This window comes from Sturnira hondurensis, unplaced genomic scaffold (assembly GCF_014824575.4).
Source record: "Sturnira hondurensis isolate 20B ecotype Veracruz unplaced genomic scaffold, ASM1482457v3 Scaffold0008196, whole genome shotgun sequence".
NCBI classification, from domain to species: domain Eukaryota; kingdom Metazoa; phylum Chordata; class Mammalia; order Chiroptera; family Phyllostomidae; genus Sturnira; species Sturnira hondurensis.
Genome location: NW_028080827.1, coordinates 19,089,146 through 19,110,623, shown reverse-complemented (window position 1 = coordinate 19,110,623; position 21,478 = coordinate 19,089,146). Strand labels below are relative to the sequence as shown.

At 47.1% G+C, this 21,478-nt stretch overlaps 2 protein-coding genes across 4 annotated transcripts in view; one reads left to right on the top strand and one right to left on the bottom strand.

Moving 5' to 3' along the window:
* The first annotated feature begins 9,390 nt into the window (after positions 1-9,390).
* On the top strand, positions 9,391-21,152 carry LCTL (lactase like). Of its 3 annotated transcripts, none has more exons than XM_037054197.1 (14): positions 9,391-9,480; positions 10,029-10,168; positions 10,555-10,718; positions 11,450-11,537; positions 11,814-11,923; positions 13,314-13,442; positions 13,545-13,640; positions 14,074-14,128; positions 14,222-14,383; positions 17,428-17,702; positions 18,242-18,368; positions 18,503-18,702; positions 19,549-19,612; positions 21,037-21,152. In XM_037054197.1, the coding sequence occupies exons 2-14, from the start codon at positions 10,051-10,053 to the stop codon at positions 21,150-21,152; spliced, it is 1,704 nt and encodes a 567-aa protein (XP_036910092.1). In that variant the 5' UTR covers positions 9,391-9,480; positions 10,029-10,050. The 3 variants fall into 3 exon arrangements, with proteins under 3 accessions (XP_036910092.1, XP_036910090.1, XP_036910093.1); XM_037054195.1 differs by having other exon boundaries at positions 10,015-10,168; XM_037054198.1 differs by lacking the exons at positions 9,391-9,480; positions 10,555-10,718 and having other exon boundaries at positions 10,111-10,168.
* Positions 19,810-21,478, bottom strand: part of ZWILCH (zwilch kinetochore protein) — a 39,075-nt gene continuing 37,406 nt past the window's right edge. The window contains exon 19 of the mRNA XM_037054194.1: positions 19,810-21,284. The gene's annotated coding sequence lies outside the window, so the exon portion shown is untranslated. The remainder of the gene's footprint in view (positions 21,285-21,478) is intronic.

Here is a 21,478-nt window from a genome sequence, read left to right as displayed (position 1 = left end):
TATATTAATATATTATCTGGGTAACTTTTAAAACTTAAAATTTATATATAAATGGTAATTTTTAAACCTTTTTTCCCTTTTTAAAAATATATTTTATGGATTATGCCATTACAGTTGTCCCATTCCCCCCTTCACTCCCCTCCACCCTGCACACCCCTACCCCACCATTCCCCCCCTTTTGTTCATGTCCATGTGTCACAAGTTCTTTAGATTCTGTATTTCCCATAGTATTCCTGCCCCCCCTGTCTATTTTCTACCTACCGTCTATGCCACTTATTCTCTGTACCTTCTCCCCTCTTCTCCTCCTCCCACTCCCCTGTTGCTAACCCTCCATGTGATCTCCATTTCTATGTTTCCGCTCCCGATCTAGCTGTCCTCTTAGTTTGCTTTTGTTTTAGGTGTGGTTGTTAATAACTGTGAGTTTGCTGTCCTTTCACTGTTCATACTTTTTCTCTTCTTTTTCTTAGATCAGTCCCTTTAACATTTCATATAATAAGGGCTTGGTGATGATGAACTCCTTGAATTTGATCTTATCTGAGAAGCACTTTATCTGCCCTTTCATTCTAAATGAAAGCTTTGCTGGATAGAGCAATCTTGGATGTAGGTCTTTGGATTTCATGACTTGGAATACTTCTTTACAGTCCCTTCTTGCCTGTAAGGTCTCTTTTGAGAAATCAGCTGACACTCTGATGGGAACTCCTTTGTAGGTGACTGTCCCCTTATCTCTTGCTGCTTCTAGGATTCTCTCCTTCATTTTAATCTTGGGCAATGTAATTATGATGTGCCTTGGTGTGTTCCTTCTTGGGTCCAACTTCTTTGGGACTCTGAGCTTCCTAGATTGCCTGGAAATCTATTTCCTTTGCCAGACTGGGGAAGTTCTCCTCTATTATTTGTTCAAATAAGTTTTCTACTCGTGGCTGTTCCTCTTCCCTTTCTGGTACCCCTATAATTCGGATATGGGAGCATTTAAAGATGTCCTGGAGGTTCCTAAGCCTCATTTTTTTGAATTGTTTCTTCATTCTTTTCTGTTTGGTTGTTTCTTTCTTCCTTCTGGTCCACTCCCTTGATCTGAGTCCCAGTTTCCTTTCAAACACTATTGGCTTCCTGTGCATTTCCCTTCATTTCAATCAGTTTAGCTTTCATATGTTCCTCTAATTTGTGGATAAAATCAACCAGCTCTGTGAGCATTCTGATCATCAGTATTTTGAACTGTGCATCTGAAAGGCTGGCTATTTCTTGGTCACTTAGAATTATAGGCTCTGGGGCTTTGAGCTGTTCTTGAGTCATAATGTTTGGTCTGTTTGCACCAGTTACGTTTGAGGGGCAGAGCCATAGGTGTTTGCCAGGGTAGGACAACCCAGTCGCTGTGTTGTGATGTGATATGTGGGGGCAGGGTGAGAGAGGGAAAAAAAAATGGTACTTTGCTCCGCTCCGCTCTCTCAGATTTCTGTCCCCTCTGCAGCTTCCCACAAGCAAATTGGGCCCCTCTGGTGCTAGTTCCCGGGTATGTGGGCCCGTGTACTCTCCAGGACCCTGTGGGTCTCTCCAACAAACTCTCTGTGAGCCTAGGAGCCTCTCCCAGCTCCTCAACCCCGAGAAAGTCTTTCCAGTTGGTGCTTTCAGGCTCTAATTCCCATCGCTAAGGCCGTAGCCTGAGCGGTCTGTCTCACTGTTTGTTCCTTCGCTTGGCTTATCTGCACGCAAATGTGTGACCATGGTCAGCCAGCCACCCTGCATCCTCACTGGGTTTGCCTGTTGCCACCCCACGCTTGGGATCCACCAACCACCTCCACCTCCTCTCCTGGGTCAGTGGGAGAGAAAGATATTTCCAGCCCGAGCCCATTCTGCCGCTGACTCCACCCCTCTTACAGGTCTGGCAGAGTGGTTTGTTGTTGTTGGACTTCTGTACAGTTCAATTTTCACTGTTTTGGCTGCATTTTTGTTTCTAAAACTTCATTGTCTTTAAATCTGGTTGTGGGAGGGGGCACAGTGTTTCCGTCTATGCCTCCATCTTGGCCAGAAGTGTCTTAAACTTTTTTTTATTATTGTTCAAATACAGTTGTCTCCATTTTCCCCCCACCCCAACCATCCCCACTTCCCACCCTTGATCCTACCCTCCTTTGGCTTTGTCCATGTGCCCTTTACACAAGTTCCTGAAAACGCTTCCCCCTTTTCCCCCATTACCCCCTCCCACCTCCCCTCTGGTTGCTGTCAGTTTGTTCTTACTTTCAACGTCCCTGGTTATATTTTGCTTGCTTGTTTGTTTTGTTGGTTAGGTTCCACTTATAGGTGAGATCACCTGGTATTTGTATCTCACCGCCTGGCTTATTTCACTTAGTATAATACTCTCCAGTTCCATCCATGCTGTCGCAAAGAGTAGAAGCTCCTTCCTTCTGCTGTGTAGTATTTTACTGTGTAAATGTACCATAGTTTTTTGATCCATTCATGTACTGATGGGCACTTAGGTTGCTTCCAGCACTTGGCTATTGTAAATTGTGCTGCTATAAACATTGGGGTGTGTAGGTTCTTTTGAATTGGTGTTTCAGGGTTTTTAGGGTATAATCCCAGCAGTGGAATTTCAGGGTCAAAAGGCAGTTCCATTTTTAGTTTTCTGAGGAAATCCAAAACTGTTTTCCACAGTGGCTGCACCATTCGCATCCTACCAACAGTGCACTAGGAGTCCCTTTTCTTCTCCAACACCTGTTGTTTTTTATTTGTTTATGATGGCCATTCTCACTGGTGTGAAGTGTATCTCATTGTGGTTTTAATTTGCCTCTCTCTGATGGCTAGTGATGCCGAGCATCTTTTCCTATGTCTCTGGGCCCTCTGTATGTCCTTTTTGGAGAAGTGTCTGTTGAACTCCTTTGCCCATTTTTTAATTGGGCTGTTTGTATAAGTGGTAATTTTTATATTTTAATTTTATGTAGTTATATTTGTATTGTTTAGTTGAATTTTATATAATTATATAAAATCTTTTGATGTCTTTATTCTTTTAAAGATTTTGTTTATTTATTTTTAGAAAGAGGGTAAAGGAGGAAGAAAGAGGAAGAGAAATCTTGATCTGCAAGAGATCAGTTGCCTTTCACAGGCCTCCAAGTGGGGCCTGCAACCCAAGCATGTGCCCTGAGTGGGAATTAAACAGCAACCTTTTGGTTCATAGGCTGGCACCCAATCCACTAAGCCACACCAGCCAGGGCAAAAATCTTTCACTGTTGTTAAAACGGTTTTTAAAAACATCTTATTTATTTATTTTTAGAGAGGAGGGAAGGGAGGGAGAAAGAAAGAGAGAAACTTCAGTGTTTGGTTGCCTCTCGTGCGTCCCCCCATCCCACCCCCGGGGACCTGGCTGGCAACCAGGCATGTGCCCTGTTTGGGAATCAATCCACTGAGCTACACCCACCAGGGCAAAACCTTTTAATCCCTGCCTATTGTTTCAGAAAACTTCTAAGATCTTCATTGGGCCCAAGAATACTTATTCCTGAGGATAGAGTCATCTCTCTGTAGAAGGACCTAGGATCCTCTCCCCCAAAGACGGCGCCTCCTCCCAGATGAGGGGCTGTATGTGCCTCTGAGGCTCCTCAGACCAGGACCCCAGAACCCCTGCCCCAGGCCTGCTCCCTACCCAGGGATGATCCCTTGAGCTTGTTCTTCTCATCATCTGTGCAGGGATGAAAGAAAAAAATCCGTAATTCATTCCTTCCTTAAATAAACAGTGTCGCCTTGGGCAAAGCCACAGATATTCAGTGCTGAATAACAACAGACAAGATCAGAATCTGGTGGAGCGAGACTCTAACCCAGCAGCCCCCTAAAATTAAGTGAGGTCTGGGATGGATGCTCTGGAAGACAGACCCAGAGAATGTCCTGGGGAGAGAAAAGCTGAGGAGACTTTTTGTTTAATTTTTGCTTTTTTGTGGGGTGTTGTAGTTTGTTGTTTGTTTTCTGAGGAGGCTTTCCCCCCATTTTCACTGAGAGTCTTCCCCTCTCCCCACCCTGTATCTTCCTCCTTTCTACCTTTCACGAACTGGAACCTGAGGATTTGGCTGGTGTCTTCAGCAGCCACCCCTGGGATTCCCCACAAGTGGAGGAGAGAGGGAAACACAAGGTCAGACCCAGAAAATCGCAGCAGATGAATTCAGACCAAAGAGCCCTGGCAAGGATGTGCTGTCCGACACAGCAGGCTGGTCCCAGACCTGTCACCATCATCATCTCTTGTTCACAGATGCCGGCCTGAGGCCACCCAAGGCCACTATCCAACCACCACCCTCTCCCCAGCCTCCGCCCTCAGGGATCCTGGGTAGCAAGGCCACTGCTGAGTGGGATCTTTCAGTGTAGAGTGGATGGTTTCACTACCAATGCCAGTATCTGAACTAAGAAAGGAATTCCTGTATGTGTGTGTGTGTGTGTGTGTGTGTGTGTACACTCACTGCATACTATATACACAGGTTTGTACTCTGTGCATAGGGTGTCAATTCATTCCAGATTTACTGGAACAGCCTCAATTTTCACATATTTGGATACCACAAACCATTGAAATATCCTGAAAATTCCAACATGATTATTTATGCAGCACTCCTCAGTCTCGTTCCAAAAAAAGGATTTGAGAACCAGCTTGCAGAGTTGTATATACTTCAGAGGATTGAAAAATAACAGACAAGGGAATCAGGGAGAAGAGAGAATAAAACGACACACAGAAATGCTCAGCTCAAGTCCCCTGTGCCTGCTGGAGGCAGGCCACAGATGTGCCTTGCAGTCAGGGCTAAGAGGGAGACAAGGTGGCACAGACTCCTGCCCTCGGGGTCTGTGGGAAGTACCCCCAAACCCTCAGAAAGATACAGCATGACTCAGTCAGAAAGGGACACGTGTGTTCCACATCTTAACAGCGGTTTGGTGGCACAAAGGACTGCATCTGTCAGACTCACAGAGTAGTGCACTTAAGATGTGTGTGTTCTACTGTCAGCAAACTTTACCTCCCCCGCCCCTAAAGACTTACAAACAAACAGTTAATGATATGCCTGCTGAAGTGTTTAGGGGTGGACTGACATCTTCACTTACTTTGAAGGGAGTAAGTAAGTTACTTTCCCTGGAAAAGGGAGGTGCGTCGCTGGGTGGAAGGAAGAATAGAGAGACTGACATACAGTAAAGCAAGTCTCAGTGGCGGGCCGGCCGCATGGACTGTACAACTCTTCCAACTGTGCTGTGTTTGAACATTTTTGTAATGAAAGGTTGAAGGCTCTGAGACATGGAGTGGACTATGGAAGTGACCATTGACACCCAGAAAGCCAAAGGCCCTGGGTTTTGTTCACAAGAGCCAGAACCAGCAGCTGACCCCCTGGGCACCTGGCCCATGGGCTTTGACAGGGCCCTCGGGAGCGGAGTTCTGGCTTCAGCGGGGGCAGGGAGGCCTGGCTCCTGCAGGGCACACAGCATGGCGGGGTCTTGGCCTCACTCAGACAGAGCACACAGATCATGGAAACCTCTTGTCAGGACACCAAGGAGCAGCTCTCCTTGGAGGCACTGTGCCAAGGGCAGAGTTGGATTTCAGCCTTGACAATATGGTAACGTTGATGATGGGGATTATTTCCTGGGGCTTTTCTCTCTGCTGGCACTGCATTAAGCCTGTACATTTACATGTCACTTAATGTTTAAGTGACCCTGTGATGCAGGTACTATTGTCATTCCCATTTACCTGTGGAAGACAACTTGGAAAAGTTCAGGAACTTGTGTGGAACGTTCTGCTGGCAAAGGCTGAGCTGTGGTCCAATGTTCCATCTGACTCGGGAGGCCTCAGTGCTAACCTTGCCCTCTTCTGCTCCAGAAGCTGCTCTCCCCTGCCCTTCCACTTCCTTTCCCAACCTCTTCCCCAAAGGCCTGTCACAGACTTGTCTCTGCTCTGGCCTCAGAAGGAAGGTCAGGAGAAAGTCTGACTCAGGCCCAGGGTGCTCATTATAAACCAAATACCCCTCTCCTGCCCCTGAACTTCTGCTCCCCAGAAAGCCGTTCTGACCAGCCTCCCTGCCTACCGCAAAAATCAACACCCATATAGTTGAAATAGCCTGCCACCTCTTTAATAGAATCCAGAGCTAAGGAAGACTTCAGACAGCTGATAACCGGGCTCCTTAGTTTTTGCAGAGGAGGAAAAGCAAGCACAGAGAGGGGCAGTGGTGGTCCCAGTGTCACACAGCACACCAGTACCAAGCCTTGTCTCCTGGAGCTTGTACCCTTAGCTCGGGCCTGGCAGGGCTGAGATGGGCTTCAGGGCTGTTGCAGGGAGCAGGGCTGGGGTGAGCAGAGGCCGTGGGTGGGACCTATAAAGCACCTCCCCCCCAAGAGAAGATAAGCTCCCCTATGGCCAGGGTGAGCATTGCTGGGCCCTGCACTGTCAGCCAGGACCCTGAAAGTGCAACTTTCATTTCATAGATGGGGAGATTCAGTTCCAGAAAGAGGAAGTGCCTGTCTCTGGATTCCCACAGCCAGTTCCTGGCTATGTGGAGGAAGGAATCCATTTTCCTGAATCCCCAGTGTCCTTCCCACTTCACCCCTTGATTCTCTCTGAAGGATCTTGAGACCCAGTGTAGGCTCGGAGGGCCTGGTGACTCCCTGAGCTGTGCCTCCCCCACGTCCATACTTGCGTGCCTAGAACCCATCAGGGCTCCCCAGGACCTACGACCAGACCTTTGGCCTTCACCAAGTCCTTCTCGAGAAGTCACAGGTCTGGGCCCCACAGAGACCCCCACTGCAACCTCTGGAGGGAGAGAAGAGGGGGAAACTATAGGAGTTTAAGAGCCACCCCTCCACAGCACACCTCCTCCCAACCAGACCTGGCCGAGGAACTTCAGACCCCAATCCAAGAGAAGGGTCCTGCCCTGTGTGCTCCAAGCCTCAGGGCCCAAGCAGCCCCTGGAGTATGTATATGTGAGGGAGGGAGCCAGTAGGGGTCACTCAGCTGTGAGGCCCACATCCTTCCGGCCAGAGCCAGGCTCAGAGCCATGGTAGAACAGGATCAGACGGTGGAGACTGAGTCCACAGGCAGACCCCAAGCAGCCTTGGCCATGCCAGACCGACCAGTAGACCCTCCAACACAAATACCGGGCCCCTGACTCTGCAAGAAGGGGGCATTTTTCAGAGGTGACATCAGCTCTTAAAGTTTTGTGTTTCCTGCCTACTTTAGCCCAGTGAGTGGAGTCCCCAGGGCCCATGAGCCTGGAAGGGCAGGCACCAGCTCCAGCACAGAGGACACATCACTGGCCATGAACACTCATGACAACCCACCCACAGGAAAGTCGGCCAAGATGATGGCTGTCCAGCAGACTGCTCACCCTGAGGACACAGCCCTGCCTCTGCAAGACAGACTTGAAAGAAAATCTCCCAGGTCCCCAAACCCACCTCGGGGCCTTTGCTCACACTGTCCCCTTTGTAACTTCCCCTTCCTCACTCCTTGCCATCTAGCAAACGCTTCCCACCCTTCGAGTATCATGTGTAGTGCTCCCTCCCCTGTTAGGCCAGCCCCAGTTCCCCAAGCCTCCACAGCATCCTATCCATCTGCCATTAGAGGCTGACCACTCTTAACCGTATTTGGAACCACCTCCCTTACCCTGTCCCCCACCAGACCAGACCTATAGGAGGGCGCAGACCAAGTCCCATTTCACCCCAGGGCCTCTTGCAGCACTTAGCAGGACTCAGAAAGTGTTTGTGAAGGAAAGGATGGAGAGTGGTGAGAGACAACGCTTCTCAGCAACCCCCATCCCTTCATTGCATATCCACCAAGGGACCAGCACTGACATCCCCTCCAAGAAGCAGTTTCTGCCCCATGAATGTGCCTGGGGAGCCTCAGAATCTAGGAGGAGAGAGCCTTAATCCCTGCATCACAGCCTTTGGTGGTAGAAGCCCAAGGGAGCCAGGTCCAGCCCCTAGCTGGGCCCCTAAGGTAAGGGAGAGGGGAAGCCAGATGGAGAGCAGCCCCTGCCTGTGTCCAGACACCTGCCCCAGGCCCGCCTCCACGAAGCTCTGGACAGTTGTCAGGGTGGGGGTAGGCCTGGAGGAGCTCAGAATGTGTTCAGTAGAGGTGGGGGCCTCAGAGCAGGGCCACCTCCAGGCTGGTGTCAGGCCAAGAGGGGCTGCTTCTATTTGCACAGCAGTCCAATACTGCCCTTGCTGGGGCCAGAAAATCCACACTCTCCCTCCAGCAAGGCTGAGGCTGCCTCTGCTGCAAGGGGTGCTGGGAGGATTAAAGGACTTAATATGTAAAAACACCTGGATTGTAGGAAGCATCTTTAGGATAATTATTGTGTTAAATGTTTTATTGATTAATTAGAGAGAGGGAGAGAGAGACAGAGAGAAAGACAGAAAGAAACATCAGTTTGTTGTTCCACTTATTTATGCATTCACTGGTTGACTCCTATATGTGCCCTGACCCAGAATCAAATCTGCAACCTCGGTGTATTGGGACGATGCTCTAACCAACTGAGCTACCTGGCCAGGGTAATTATTGTGTCATTTAGACTCAACTCACATGACTGAGTGTCAACTAAGTTTAGGGGTAGGAATGCTGGCTAAGGAAGGGAGGCAGGTCCCTGCCTCCCAGGAGCCTTCAAGTGGGCAGGGGACACAGATACATAAACAGCAGACATGGATGTACAGGGCTGGAGGGGTGAACCCACAGCACCCACCCTTAGCTGGGTCTGGGTGGGTCCTGGAAGGCTTCCTAGAGGAGGTGCTGCTGCCTATAGGAGAGCTGAAGGATGAGTAGAAAGAAATTAATCAACTAAAAGGGGTAAACTCCTCCCAGCTGAGAGAGCCACAATGAAGGCTCAGCTAAAGGAAAGGAGGATGCAGGTTGAGTAAGGTGAAGGGAGCTACAAGGGTAAGGTGGGTAGGAAGGGGAACTACAGTGCAAGAGGTTCCAGTGGGGGACCTGGGCAGCCATGGTAGGGAAAAGGAGGTGCTGAGCCTCCAGGGAAGGTGTGTTCTAGCAGACAGTCCTAGTTGAAGGAGTGAAGGAATAAGTGAGGCATCCAAGGCAAGGTGGAAAAACCAGCTTCACCTTCTACAGCGAATTCTCTCTGGCAGTAGAAGTCAACAGAGACAGACACCCACACACGCTGATCCCACCCCAATAGACCTCCCTTAAGCTTAGTAGACAAAAGCGTGGTACATCAGGCCCAGGAAGGTCAGGGGACTGGGTCACTGCCCCTCTGCCCTGGGAGGAGGCTGACTGAATTCCCCTGGAACCAGGGCAAACCGCCCAGCTGCTGACTCAGGCCCCACTGTCCAGCTCAGCATTCATGCCCGCACCACTGAATGGGGATATTGAAGGTCTTTGTATGGGGGTGGTTAGGCCACTGACCACACCCCCACCCAGAGCCTTCCACACAGCTGGGGGCTTTGCTCTTAGGAAGCAGCATAAGCCCTGGGGGTCAGCCTGAGAGCCCTGTGGCTACCAGGTACTGCTCTGGGGGTGTCTGGGACCAGCAACAATTCTAGGTAAGCAGGCAAGGCTGGCATCAGAGAGGGGATCCCAATGAGGGGAATTGCTCTGACCCTCAGGACTGGAGGTTCCTGGACCGCAACCCTGCTCAGGGTTCCCGGCTTGGGTCTGGGTATCTCTCCCCTCTGCACGCACCAGTGTGTAAGTGGGGGTGTGCCATAGCTCCATGGTTGTCCCACCTCCCCCATCAGACTGGAGCTTCTCCAAGGCAGAGGTGGTTTCCCCATCAGATCAGGGCCTCTCACAGGGTATGGGCTGGGTCTCCCCTATCACACTGGGAATGGGGTTGGTTTGGAGCCTTCCCCACCAGATCCAGGGCTCCCAAGCCCAGTGTTCATGTCCCCTCAGTGTTTTACACAGGAGTTACATCTGGTGCCCAGCCTCAGCCTGCCCTCGGCAGAGCCAACACCTCTCTAGATAAAGTGTCCCCTCCTCCTCCTGACCTCCTCCGGTCTTCTTCCCCTTCTGGCCTTTGCCCCAAGCTGGGGCCTGGCCCCCTAGCCCTGGCTGCATGGGCTTCCACCTGCCAGGTGTGCTTTCCCAGGAATGGAGGAGGGCCAGGTGCCATGAAGCCAGTGCCCTTTGTCATCCTTTGGTGGGTGCTAGTGCTGGTGTCCAGGCCAGGGGCCACCAGGAAAAGATCCCCAGAAGAGGCCTCCTTCTACTATGGAACCTTCCCACATGGTATGTCCATTCCTCTGTTCGTCTGTCCACCTGTCTGTCAGCTTGCTCACCTTGGCTGACTTGCCAACAAGTTTTGTGTTTTAGCTTCCTGACAGGTAGAATGTGGAAAATAACTCCATGTAGTGTTCTAAAAATAAAAGAAGTTCCTAACAGATTTTTAGAACTTATTATACAGATAATATGCTAATGGGACTAAGATTGTACCAAAAAATATTTTAATGCATTATGTCTTCCCCCATCGACCCCGCATGCTCCCGGTCCCAGAGAGGCAGGGCCAGGCTGGTGGGAGGGGGCTTGCCCTGTGGCCTGGGAAGCAGAGCCCATGGTCCCAGTGCTGGGCAGGGAGTGGGAGGGCCCAGAGCCCAGCTCAGAGTCTCTACTTGCAGGATTCTCCTGGGGGGTGGGCAGTTCCGCCTTCCAGACGGAGGGCGCCTGGGACCTGGAAGGGAAAGGGCCGAGCATCTGGGATGCCTTCACGCACAGCGGGAAAGGAAAGGTGCTTGGGGATGAGACGGCAGATGTGGCCTGTAATGGCTATTACAAGGTCCAGGTGAGTGAAGGGTGTGGGTAGTGGGGGTGGGGCAGGGAAGGGGGAGGAGCTTGAGCACACAGCTAGCTGGGAGGTGGGCGGTGACATACTGGGGAAGTCTAGATGAGTGTTAACCTAGTGCTCCACTAAACACTTCCCACCAAAGGGAAGAGGGCCAGCTGGAACTGGGTACTGGGGGTGTGTGCAGGTTGTGGGAATACAGATGTAGGGGGAAAAGAAAGCAGGGCCAGCCCTACCCGAGCCAGGGGCCTCTGCTCTCAGGGCACAGCATAAGCCTTGGGGGCCACCTGAGAGCCCTGTGGGGCAGCGGAGTTATGGGTAGCCGAAGTGCAGACGCCACGGCCCAGGGCCTATAGGCTGCAGTGGCCCGAATCCCTGATCCCTGAATGCACATCAGCCCCTGTGGAGGGAGTGGGACCAGCTCATCCTTAGTCCCTCTGCTCAGCACCTACTTTCCTCTCTAGATTGACTTTTTGGGGAATTCATCACCTAAATTTATTAGAAATACCCCAAGGGCCTTCTCAAGTGCCCCATATCCTGCGTTTTGACTCTTCGCATACCCCCAGAAAAAAGCAGGGCAGGTGGTAGGCACCTATTGTATGGATGAGGAAACAACTGCTTCCTCACCCACTGGGAGTATAAGCATAAGTAAGCCTTGGCCTGGGAGCCCCCTACCTGCCCACCCCAGGATCCCAGATGACCCTGCTCTGCCTCCCACCCTCTCTGCCCAGGAGGACATCATTCTGCTGAGGGAACTGCACGTGAATCACTACCGATTCTCCTTGTCTTGGCCCCGGCTGCTACCCACTGGTGTCCGAGGTAAGCCAGGGCAGCCCCTCCTTAGCCCAAGAGTGGCCCCTTTAGGCAACACTAGCTTTGCGGGGACACCACAGTCCTGGGCAGGGAGACCACAGACGGTTTCTTCTGGCAGCAGCTTGCACAGGCTCCCCAGGCAGCTGGGCTCCCAGGAGTATCTATAGCACTGCTCTGGGGCCCCATTGCTGGTGGGCTGAGGAAACTTCAGGCCTACGAATGCCACATTTCAGAAGGCCAAGGCTATGGTCATCATCAAGCCCTCTTTCATCTCACCTTCAGGTGACCATGTGAACGAGAAGGGAATCAAGTTCTACAGTGACTTCATTGATGCCCTTCTGAAGAGCAACATCACCCCCATCGTGACCTTGCACCACTGGGATCTCCCGCAGGTGAGGGCTGTTCAGGCTTAGCAGCCTACAGGGAGCTCAGCTTGGCAGGAGGGAGCCTGACCTGGACACCTGGGGCGGCCAAGGTGGGGCAGGTGGGTCTGGACAAAAAGATGAGAAGGAGTGGAGAGGAAATCTCTCTGGCTCACCCATGGCAGGGAGGTCACACTGTTTTAACTGATTTTGTAGTAAGTGGTAAGTGTGCATTTTGATGTTTTCCCAAAACATTTGTCCTAAAAACCAACTCATACTATAAAGAAAAAAACATCTTTTGAGTAAGATCTGATGACATGGTAGAACAACAAGTTTGTTTAGCCTTTTCCTCATTTGTTTGAGCCAGCACCATATGTGCTCATATGGGAGCCCCACCTCCTCCCCAAGCAATTTCCAAGTCTCAACATGCTTAAGAACATCACTGTTAGACATCCCCATTCAAGTGACTTTTCTCATCCATTCAACAAGGCCCACAGAGATCACAGCCTAGCCGGGAGGGGAGCCATGCATGTAACTCTCTGTGCACAGGGTGGCAGGAAGTCAGGGGACAGAGACATGGCTTAGGGAGGTATTGAAGAAAGATGAAATCTGACTGCCCCTCTGAAAGGCTGGGGCACGAATGAGAGGGTGACAAGGAGGCGGGGAGGGGCTGGGCAAGGGATTTGGCTAGGGTTTGGGGGGTGGGCAGGAGGGGGAAGGTTAGAGATTGGAGGAGTAACTCGGATGGCCTCAACTGTGGGGCTGACGGGTTTGTTCTGAGGGAGGGGAGTCACCAGAGGCCTCTAAGTTGGGGCTGGGGGCAGAGGGCAGGCTTTCCACGGATGAACTGGAAACCAACCCTCCCCCCGCCCCGGCGTCTTCCTCGATTGATTACCTTCACTTCAGTGTCCCCTCAAATCCACCACGGAGGGCTTGGTAGGTAATATGATGAATCTTGGGGAAACCTGCCCTCAGCCTTTGGGTGGGAGGGAGCCCTCTGTGGAAGCAGGATCCACTCTCCTCACAGAGGCTTCTCTGAGGGTGCGGACATCCGCACGGCCCTCAGAACCCTAATTGACCTTTCATGCCCACTATCTTACTGATTCAGAATGCATATTCTTCCCTCACGGTCAGACCTGTTTCCTTTGGCAAATTTTCTTAAATATTCACCCTATCAAGTTCCCCTTAAGCAGGAGTCTCACACCGTCTCCGCTCCCAGTCTTGTTTGTGTAAGGTATGTCACCCACATTCACGTCGTATCATGGTTCCTCCCTGTTTCTTGGCTCCCCTCTCCTCTAAACATCCTCTGCAGCTGAGATCACCCAGGTTTCTCCCATGCACTCGGCCAAAAAGCTCCATGTCTTTTTCTGCAGAAGGACCCTTGGGGCACCTGCTCCTCTCTCCACTTCTCTATTCACAGCTGCTCCAGGTCAAGTATGGCGGGTGGCAGAATGCGAGCATGACCAGCTACTTCAGTGATTACGCCAATCTGTGCTTTGAGGCCTTTGGGGACCGGGTGAAGCACTGGGTCACTTTCAGTGATCCTCGGGTAAGCAGGGCCCCTCTCCAGGTGAGAAAACCCACTTCCCAGATGGCAGTGTACCCTGCCACTGCTCACAGGTCCTTTGGTCCCCATTTGCCATCCCTGTAGACAATGGCAGAAAAAGGCTATGAGACGGGCCAACATGCGCCAGGCCTGAAGCTCCACGGCACAGGCCTGTACAAGGCGGCACACCACATCATTAAGGTGAGGCAGGTCCTTCTGGGAGGGGTCTGGGTTCAGTGTGGCGCGATGAGCCCCAGTGTCAGCTCAGCCCGCCCCAGGGTTCCAAGCCTGAGCGCAGTCCTCTGCTGCCCCACGTCAGAGCCAGCATGTCCCACAGCACTTTCACACCACCCATTTCCTTCCACGGGTCTGCGGTGGGAGCACCCTGGACACTGCAGCTGAGATGATATATAGTGGCTGCTCTCTAGGGCTTACAGTCCAGCCCATGGATGGAGCACGAGCATGGGAAAACTCGTCACCTATAGGTCTAAACTGTATTGTGTGCAATGGTGATAGGAGGAGGCGGGGATCTCACCTGGATTTCTAGAATTAGGACAGAAAGGCCATCTCCATCTGAAAGAGAGGAGACAAGTGGATGGGTCAGACACCTTTGATGAATCCCTTCCTCTCTCAGGCCCACGCCCAAGCCTGGCATTCCTACAACGACACATGGCGCAGCAAGCAGGGAGGTGAGCGCCACCACCTCCCATGTGCGGGGAACAGACAAGGGCCCAGAGAAGTGATCTCATTCCTGTCACCCCTTTTTCTCTCTTTTCCTTAAGGGCTGGTGGGGATTTCATTAAACTGTGAGTGGGGGGAGCCAGTGGACATCAGTAATCCCAAGGACGTAGAAGCTGCCGAGAGATACCTACAGTTCTGCCTGGGCTGGTTTGCCAACCCCATTTATGCCGGCGACTACCCCCAGGTCATGAAGGAGCGTATTGGTGAGCTGAGATCCATTTTCAAAGTCCAGATACCCCAGCAACTGTATTGAACTCATATGAAATGACCAGAAGGCAGCGGGGTAGAAGGCACTGGGCTTGAGTGAGGCACTCAAGGGATAACATCGCCCCCAAAGAACTGGTTATTTGAATTAGGGGCATGTGTGGAGGTGGGGAACACCCAAGCAAATCCCCAGAAGTAAAACTCAGCAATTCTCAGCTGCTCTCTTGTGTGTCCAGCTGCCCTGTCTTCCCCATCCCACTCCATTTTAACTGTAGTGAAGTAGGAGAGAGAAATCAAAGACACAGTTGTGGGTAGTGTCAATTCTATTGCCAGTTCTTTCTGACACTTAGGAAATTCCCTCCAAGCTCTGGTTTCCAGTTTCAGAGAGTAAAGACAGGTAAAGCTCACAACCATGAGTTTAAGTGCCACATAACAGAAAACCCCAACTAAAGTCACTTGGAAAGTAGGGAATTTATCATCTCACCCGAGTCCAGAGGAGGATGTTCCAGGGCTAGGTTAATCCAGCCCTCGGGGATGTCTCTGGGAGCTCAGGTCCATTCCATCTTTCCACTCTGGCACCTCAGCTTCTATGGCCACAAGATGGCTGCAGCAGCTCCAGGCATCTCATCTTTACACATCAATACCCAAGGGCAGGAAAAAGGAAATAGCTCTGTCATATCTGTTTCTAACAAGGAAAATCTCCCCAGGAAACAGCTTCCACCCAAAGCTGCTCCCCCTTCATGTCTCAAGGGACAGAACCATATGCCCTGAAGTGCCCTAGACCACCAGGACAAGGTCTTCAGAGGCCAGGACTCCCATAAAGGTTACAGGTCCCTGGAAGAGGGCACAGAAGACAGGCATGGAACCACTGGGCAGGCAACCCGCAGTGTCTGGCTGTAGGAATCTAAATGTATCACCTCTGTGTGATTTGGAGGTATCAGCCCACAACCCACTAAAAAATAGAGAGACAAGGATGATATTGAAATAGGTTACAACCTCACTCAACAAGGCTATTCTGGATGTTTGAGAACTGACAACATGTCAACACTTTCCCTTTCTGAAGCACCATTTATCAGGCTTCTCTGGTTCCAACTCTGCCACTAACCAGTGAGTGACAAGACAAGGAGCTTCACCTCTTTGGGTGTCATCTTTATCTTCTGAAAATGAAGGACTGGACAAAATCTCTAAAAAGTCTTTTGACAATAACCAGTTGTGTGGTGTGTCTATACACACACACTCAAAACCTTGGGAACAATTTCCTCAAAATGCGCAAGGAAAAGCCTTTGTGACCAGAACAATGCCTGTATTCCTGTAGGCACAGCCCATCACTTGCAACGTGCATTCACTCGCCTGGGGCCTCAGAGGCCATTGCAGGAGCCACAGAGGATTGCACTAAAAGCTCAACGGATTATTTGTCATACAGCAGACCTTGGCTAAAGGCCAATCCCCCCTAACAACTCTGTGATAACTCAAGTGGAAACTGGGCTGAACTTTTCCTTTGTACAAAGTGGAAAGAAAGATCCTCTGAGCAGTTAATATTTTCTTTAGTAGTAAAAGCATCTGCTTTCAAATCTTGTTCACAAATTACTTCCAGGCATCTCAAGCACCCTTTTATTCACAATAAATATGAACAACAGTAATTCTAGACCAATGCTGACCAACTTTGGTGATGATGGAAATGTTATGAATAATGTATATATATACAGATATGATATATACAGATATACATTATGCAGATAATGTATATCTGTGCTATCCAATGACAACCTGTGGCCATTTATCTATTAAAATTAAAATAAAAAATTCAGTACTTCAGTGTGACTGAATTAAAGATGCAGTCATATTATCTTTAATTCAGTAGCCTATTCAAAGAGCGACGTGTAGTGAGTGGCTATTGTATTAAAGACAGTATAGTGGTGATAACTTGCGGTTTTTCTCAAGTTACTAAATTTAACTGAAAGTAATAACATGCTAATAGTTTAAAGGTATTTAATAATACAAACTGTTCATTTATTTAAATCAATAGCCTCCATGGAAACATTTTTATGGTTATATTTTATACCAACTCATAAAAATGTTACTTTTATTTATTCATTTACAACTTTTTGCATAGAGTATATAATGACATGTATGTTTCAAGTATTTTAAAGTACAAGAAAATACAGAGTCAGCCTTCTGCCCCGCCCCCTCCCCACTGCCCTCTCCTCCCCAGGAGGGAGCACGCTCTGGGCATGGACCGTGCACTTGTGAGCAAAAGCACTGCTGCTGGTTGGGTTATCGTACTGGTCATCGCGCTCATTGTAGGCAACACCATGCATCTCTGTTTCTCTCAAGCACATACCTTGGCATTCTTTCCACATTGGTATACAAAGTACTGGCTCATTCATTCCGACGGCTGCAGTGTTGGGCACTGAGGGATATCCCATCATTTATTTGAGCAGTCTCTCCTGACAGACATTTAGATTGTTTCTAACCTTTTGCTACTCAATCTACAGTGAAGATCCTGGTACATATATTCTTTTACATGTGTGAGTAAAATGTAGGGTAAACAGATTTGTAATTGATCAGTGAAAGGACATACATTTTTATAATTTTGAAAGCTAGGCAAAATTTCTCAGTACAGAGGTGTTCCAACTGACTTACCCTACAACAAAGCGTGAAGACAACCATACTTCCCCCCACCGTGCACTGGCCTCGCAGTTCCCTTCCCAGAGGCAACCACAGTCACCAGTTTTTGATGTAATGAATAATATAGGAATCCAACTCTACTATTTTCCAGATGGCTACACACATGTCTTCATACCACTTGCTGAGTAATCTATGAAAGTATTACTTTTAAGCAATATAAACTTTTAAATTTTTGGACAGTATTCAAATGTCAAAATTCCAGTTTGAAAAGCTAAGGTTATATTTTCCACACAAATAAATCCCAAAGCCCAGGATTTGGATGACAGGTTTTATGTCAACATGTCAGTATCATCCTAGTACATAAAATGATTGTGAGAAGGTAAAACTTTGTTAAACTGTTTTTCTCTCTCAATAGGAAGAAAGAGTGCAGAGCAAGGCCTGGATATGTCAAGGTTACCAGTGTTTTCACTCCAGGAAAAGAGATACATTAAAGGCACATCTGATTTCTTAGGATTAGGTCATTTTACAACTCGGTACATCATAGAAAGGAACTACCCCTCCCGCCAGGGGCCCAGCTACCAGAACGATCGTGACCTAGTAGAACTGGTTGACCCAAACTGGCCTGATACGGGCTCTCAGCGGCTATATTCTGTGCCATGGGGATTAAGGAGGCTCCTCAACTTCGCTCAGGTGATCATTACACTGAGCTATTTAAACGGCATTTCTGACCTGAACTCAGGGTCGTAAGAACTTAAGTGCAGGTGCTTACACTTAAAGTTAACAAACTAAAATAAATCCAGTTACTCACATTTCAGAGGCTGATTTCGACCTTATAGACTAATGCCTACTATAGTCATTTACAGTAGACTGATGCCTACTATAAATAACCATCTCAATGTACATAACTGTAGCTGAAAGTCCTACCGGCATTCGGTTATTCTGCTGCCTTTCTCACCTGAAATGGAATATGTGGGAAAGAACAAGACCTGAGGTACACTTTCTCTACAATGATGCTGATTTATTGAGAAATGTATTCTTTCATATGAACTTGCCCCCTGCTTGCTTGCATTCATCTCTAAATAAACGTGTGAACTGGCATTTACTAAATACTAAACACACGTGGTTAAAATACAGCAGGCCTGAACATGTGTCTACATGTACCTCAGACTGAGAAACCCACCTATAAGTTGGATTTTTTAAAGATATTTATTACTATGACTCACTTTCAGACTCAATATGGTGATCCTCCCATATATGTGATGGAAAATGGAGCATCTCAAAAATTACACTGCACTGAATTATGTGACAAGTGGAGAATTCAGTACCTTAAAGGATATATAAATGAAATGCTAAAAGGTGAGATACAAACCAACATGGTCTTCAGACACATGGTTGACTAACACGTGTTTCTAAATGAAAACATTTATCTTCCCAAAACTATTTTTCCAAGTAAATGATATTATTAAATATGGAATAACATGTCTTTGCAGCTATAAAAGATGGTGCTAACATAAAAGGGTATACTTCCTGGTCTCTTTTGGACAAGTTTGAATGGGAGAAAGGATACTCAGATAGATATGGATTCTACTATGTCGAATTTAAAAACAGAAATAAACCTCGGTATCCAAAGGCTTCAGTTCAATATTATAAGAAGATTATCACTGCCAATGGCTTTCCCAATCCCAGAGAGGTAGGCCTAATCTTCCATCTTACTCACTCTGGATTTTAGAAGAGCTAGGCAGCTGGGGGGCACAGAGTCCAGCAAGCACCTCTCTCCCCGTTCCTCCATGAAAGAGGACAAGGGTATGCGGGAGCATGGCCCTTTGGCCTCTTACCCTAACTGGTACAACCTGTTTGTTCCTTTGCCTAGAACAGGGTAGGCACATCTTAAAATTTACCCCTAACATGCAGAATATTAAGGGCAGACTACAGTAATGCAGGAGTCCTGTTTGTTTAGGTTAGATTAGTTCGTAAAAACTTTAAGTGTTATTCTAAATGCTGTATCTGTTTACAATGTATCTTTTTATTAATTGATTTTAGAGACAAAGAAAAAGGGAGAAAGAAACATCATTTTTTCTACTTAATTATGCACTTATTAATTGATTCTTGTATGTGCCTTGACCAGGGATTGAACCCAAACTTTGGCATATTGGGACGATGCTCCAACCAATTGAGCTGCCTGGTATGGGCTAAATGTTGAATCTTAATGTAAACAAATATTGCCAATTCTTCAATAAAATACAATTTTCTCTATTAGCTCTCTATGTTGCTAATGACAATAGAAATTGTAATTTAGAATGTCTTAATAAAAATAATTACAAAAATAAATTTCACATATTTACCAACACTCTTTTAGGGTTAGTCTAGTAGGACTATAGAAGCTATTAGGCGTTCACTAGAACAGCTCTAGATTATAAGCTCCTCCCATTTTTTGGACCCCTTCACAGTGATGCACATTGGTGTTCAATAAATGTTAACTAATTTAATCTACAAGCAGATTAAAAACAACATTAATCACCAAGTGGTTTTTTATTAGGTCGAAAGTTGGTACTTGAAAGCCTTGGAAACTTGCTCTATCAACAACCAGATGCTTGCTGTAGGTGAGTGCATTTTAATTCTTCCCTTTGATAATTAAACCACATAATCATATAGAACATGGCATAACCAAAATCTGAAAATGCAGACCTACCCTAAGTCAATTGTCTAAAACCAAATAATTAAAAATGGTTGTTTCTTTATATTGAAGCAATTTCAAATTTCTATTTTATAAGCACTTAAAATAATATTTTAAACACCTACAAAAGAAATATTTTAGCTACCCTATTCTTTTCTTCTTGAATCATACTGTAAGCTTATAAATCCATTATTTTGTTATATTGGGCTTATGGAAGGAGGGAAAAATTCAACCATTACACCAAATAAAATAAAAAAAATTAAAGAACACTCGAGATATATTTACTCATTCAGCAACTAATTGTTAGCACCCACTAAAGGTAGGGGGGATGTTCTAAGCATTGGGGAAATAGTAATAAACATAACAAGGTCCCTGACCTCATAGAAGGCATCATTTCTTATGCAGTGGGATCTAAAAAGCTCAGAGATGTAGAATAACAAAGACACAACTATATATCAAGAAATGCCAGCACATACCATTTGTTTCTTTGAATTTTGTCTTTTTATCTCTATAAGGTCAATCAGAGAAATATATTTGTTTTTAACAAACACATCTTTAATATGGTATCAGAGGTAGAAAGTGCTAAACCAAACCCTGCCAATTCAGCTATTTTTATAAGCCAGTATACCACTGTGCCTACCCCTCTTCCCACATCTAAATAAGTAGGTAATATTAAGGATGTAAATTCCATTAAACTAAAATAAACCTTTATCATGTATAGACATGATGGAGAATTTATTGTTGAGCCTGTGTACCCAGTTAGAGCAGGGCCTATACCTTACTTACCTTGGTAACCAGGGTCCCTGGTACAAATCCTAAAGGCAGGTATTGAATCAATGTCCACTACTATATTCATGTACATGAAATATGCTTAACATTTAACCTTCAGGACTATTACTTAACTATGCAAGAATTACCTCGCAAAATTTCAATGTAGAAACTCCTATACTTCTTAAGATACACAATAACGTCTTAGAAAGGTTGGAAATGTTCGTCAAGGATTTTTCTTTCACAAGTTCCTTCAGTGAAAATTATAAAAACCATGTGACATAGCTGCTAATATTTGGAGATTATGGTAAGCATGAATATTAATACACATTTAGACTTTATTACAGTACCTACAGAACAACCAAATTTAGGTATTCTTTATCTTATATTTCCTGAAATATTTTCCAAAGCCCTCACATAATTTTTTTTAACATTTAATTCTTTTGTAGCAAGTGAGAATAATTAGAAAGTGTGATACCATTTTCCAAGTTTTTCCAATACAGGTAAAGCTTTCAGGATGAAACTGTATTTGCTAAAATGATCACGTTCCCATTTGTGCTGGTGTTCTCTCTCCCATTTCAGAGCCTTTGCTAAGCCACATGCAGATGGCAACGGAGATCGTGGTACCTACAGTCTGCACCCTCTGTGTGTTAATTGCTGCAGTTCTCTTAATGCTCCTCCTGCGGAGCCAGAGCTGAGACAGGGCCACCCTATTTCACAGCTTCGTCTTTCAGAGAGAATCTTCCGATTTTCATCCATTTTCTACTTCAAAGATTTATATGCATTCCTGTTTCAGGCTCTGTAATTGTTTTTTCTTTTTTGGGCTTATGCTGGGATTTAAGAATTAGAAAACAAAAATAAGCATTTAGTAAATAAAATAAAAATCACCCATCACCTTACCCTTCTCAAAGTCAAAGTTAGTATTTTGCTGTATGTTATGAATCTATTTTCATTTGGCAAAAAGAAATCACAGTGTACAAATTGTTTTATGACTTGATGTTTTTCATTTTCCAATCTGCCCAGA